Source organism: Nicotiana attenuata, unplaced genomic scaffold, assembly GCF_001879085.1.
Source record: "Nicotiana attenuata strain UT unplaced genomic scaffold, NIATTr2, whole genome shotgun sequence".
Lineage (NCBI taxonomy): Eukaryota > Viridiplantae > Streptophyta > Magnoliopsida > Solanales > Solanaceae > Nicotiana > Nicotiana attenuata.
Window position 1 is genome coordinate 311,115 of NW_017671007.1, and position 1,578 is coordinate 312,692.

Here is a 1,578-nt window from a genome sequence, read left to right on the forward strand (position 1 = left end):
CGAATATTTTTGGATCTTATAGCAAAGTGCTGTTATATAGAACATATATTATAACATGAAAATTGGTTCCGGAAAAACTTGGCTTTTATAGTGAAGTGTTGTTATATAGGGATATCTTTATAAAGAGGTCTAACTGTAGTAGCAAAATGGGAAAAAACCGAGGGTCTTTCAGAAATAGCTTTACTATCTGATTATAGTGAATTTATTATTGTTGTTGTTGTTGTTATTGTTGTTGTTGCTGCTGTATATTACCAAAATGGGGTAAGAGAGGTGTAGATCCAACTGCCAAATTTCCAAAAGAAAGCATTTGGCTTTTTATGAATAATTTAACGTCTATACACTGATAAGTAAGAAGAATTTTACGCTATCAGGTCACATAAATGATAACTACAGATAATCGCCATACAAAGTGAGATTAGTAACTAGAAAATAAAGCAGCTTACTTACTATAGTAGATTAAAATGTACTGATAACGTAAAAATTCATTACAGTGTCAGCGCACATAAACGTAAATCCTTTAGGAACTGACCACCCAAAAATTGCCCCCAGTTTTGTATCCCTTTGTTTCTACTCCCACTTTCCTTACACCTCTTGGCTAATCTTCTTCTACCATTCTTTGGCCAATAATCATCACCATTTTCATGTTCAATGACTTTGGCTTCGGCTTCGGCTTCGGCTTCGGCTTCTTCACCATTTTGAACTTCAGCATCTTGTTCAACTTCCATCTCATTATTATTACTATCTATTAACCAAGAAAGCCTGAGCGTGCCACGCTCGGCATGAAAATAAGGGCTGCAAGTACTTATACTTACAGCCCTTAAAACTAAGTGACCCCCTTCGCGAGAAGATCTTACTTGAACTTTGTCCATTCCATTGATTGAAGTAAGAGGAGGTGGAAAAGTTACTATCCTTTTGATTCTTTTCTTGAATTCTCGACATTTTGATCGTTGAACGCCACGAGAAATGTCAGAAAAGAATTCATCCATATTGCTTTCACTGATATAATTGTTACCCGTCTCGCTTCCTAATATCTCTGTGCACATCTCCAAGCTTCTTGTGTTCATAATGGAAGAAGAAGAAGAAGAAGAAGAAGAAGATTGCTTCGTCGAAGGGTGAACGTAGATTTCCTCCTCTGTATCGGCTCGATTTTTTTGGTATGAATGAGAGTTGTTGAGGATTTGCATGAAACTCCAGTTACTCACATTTTCATTTTCTTCTATTAGTTCTTGTGGAGAAAAGTTTGAGATAGAAGGAGACATTTTGCTATTGTTTTGGAACAGAATTACAATTAAAAACAGAACAAAAACAGGGGAAGAGATAGAGGAATTCTTCTGGTATTTTATTTGAAGAATGCAATTTTAAGTGTGAAGAAATTTTAATATGCTCAAAATGAGGATCAAAAAAGTTTTAACTCGTGAGAGCTATGTGTGTTTGTAAATACAACGTAAAATAGAGTTTTTATTCAAATCTCTACTTAACACGATTGCTAATGAAAGTAGCGCGACAAAGAGCAATGCGGTTGATAAAAGATAGAAGGACAGGACATGAAGGGGAAGTGAAAGGTGCAAGCTTGAATTT

At 35.5% G+C, this 1,578-nt stretch overlaps 1 protein-coding gene across 1 annotated transcript; it reads right to left on the reverse strand.

Annotated features, from left to right (window-relative positions):
- Positions 1 to 485: 485 nt before the first annotated feature.
- Positions 486 to 1,259, reverse strand: LOC109205172 (protein FANTASTIC FOUR 1-like). The gene has a single exon (XM_019367850.1). The coding sequence runs from the start codon at positions 1,257 to 1,259 to the stop codon at positions 486 to 488; it is 774 nt and encodes a 257-aa protein (XP_019223395.1).
- Between the last annotated feature and the right edge of the window lie 319 nt (positions 1,260 to 1,578).

Bases quoted from the DNA above. Each gene is read 5' to 3' on its own strand.
- LOC109205172 (XM_019367850.1), bottom strand. From the start codon at position 1,259: ATGTCTCCTTCTATCTCAAACTTTTCTCCACAAGAACTAATAGAAGAA.